This window comes from Trypanosoma rangeli (genome assembly GCF_003719475.1).
Source record: "Trypanosoma rangeli strain AM80 chromosome Unknown Tra_15.4_contig_00638, whole genome shotgun sequence".
NCBI lineage: Eukaryota > Euglenozoa > Kinetoplastea > Trypanosomatida > Trypanosomatidae > Trypanosoma > Trypanosoma rangeli.
This window is the reverse complement of record NW_021706354.1, coordinates 6116-6919: the sequence shown is the minus strand read 5'-3', so window position 1 is coordinate 6919 and position 804 is coordinate 6116. Positions and strand designations below refer to the sequence as shown.

Sequence of the window (804 nt, the reverse complement as noted above, 5' to 3'; positions counted from 1 at the left end):
CCATAGCTTTTCAGAGGAAAGGATCATGAGTTCTACGCGTGGTGGACGGAATTGCTCATCACCACTCACTGAAAAAGAAGCATTCATCTGCCTCATGTACTTCCATAACTCTTGTGGCCGTTTGCCCTCTCTCACCTCCATTCGCACCACCATGTATTCATCTTCGTCCTCAGGAAATCCCAAGACGCAACTCCACGTTGCATCAAATACGGATTCGTAGAATCCCTCCGGTAATGGTAGTCTGGGAGGTTTTTCGTTTTCCTGTATTTCCTTCTCCGCCTCCTCTGCCTCCTCCACCTGCTGAAGAGCTGCATCGAGTCTTCCTTTTGTACGAAGGGGAACCGTATCCTTCTGTCCAAATTCCTTCCATTGATTGAGAAAAAACACACCTTTCTCTGTGAGCTTGCGTGCATCTTCAAAAAGCTGATACCCTGGTGAATTGAGAATTTCTCGAAGAAGTCTCTGCTCTGTAACGTACCTGTCTGGCTCACGCACAAAGACCTCCATCGCCACATTTTGGTCTCCACCCACCGCTTTGTTGGGGTCAACGTACTGCCGAAGGAAGTCGTTCAGCAAAATCATATTGATTTGGCCAACACGCACATTAAGGACATCCTCGATAGAGCTTGCAAGCGTCCAGTTTGGTTGCTGCAGAGTTTCCTCCACTCTTCGGTGCTGCGGTGCGGGTTGTTGGATGTTGCCATCAGACCCCAACATCACCTGACGCTCTCCTCCCTGCGGCACATCAGATGCGGGACGCTGCCTCCTATTACCAGCATACACCCTCTCTCTCTTTGCAGGCAT

At 49.9% G+C, this 804-nt stretch overlaps 1 protein-coding gene across 1 annotated transcript; it reads right to left on the bottom strand.

The window, feature by feature from the left end:
• TraAM80_09641 (retrotransposon hot spot (RHS) protein) lies at window positions 1-804 on the bottom strand (the record flags this gene model as incomplete). The annotated part of the gene is made up of 1 exon (XM_029386311.1): window positions 1-804. A coding segment is annotated over one exon (804 nt), but the record flags the coding sequence as incomplete, so codon positions are not given.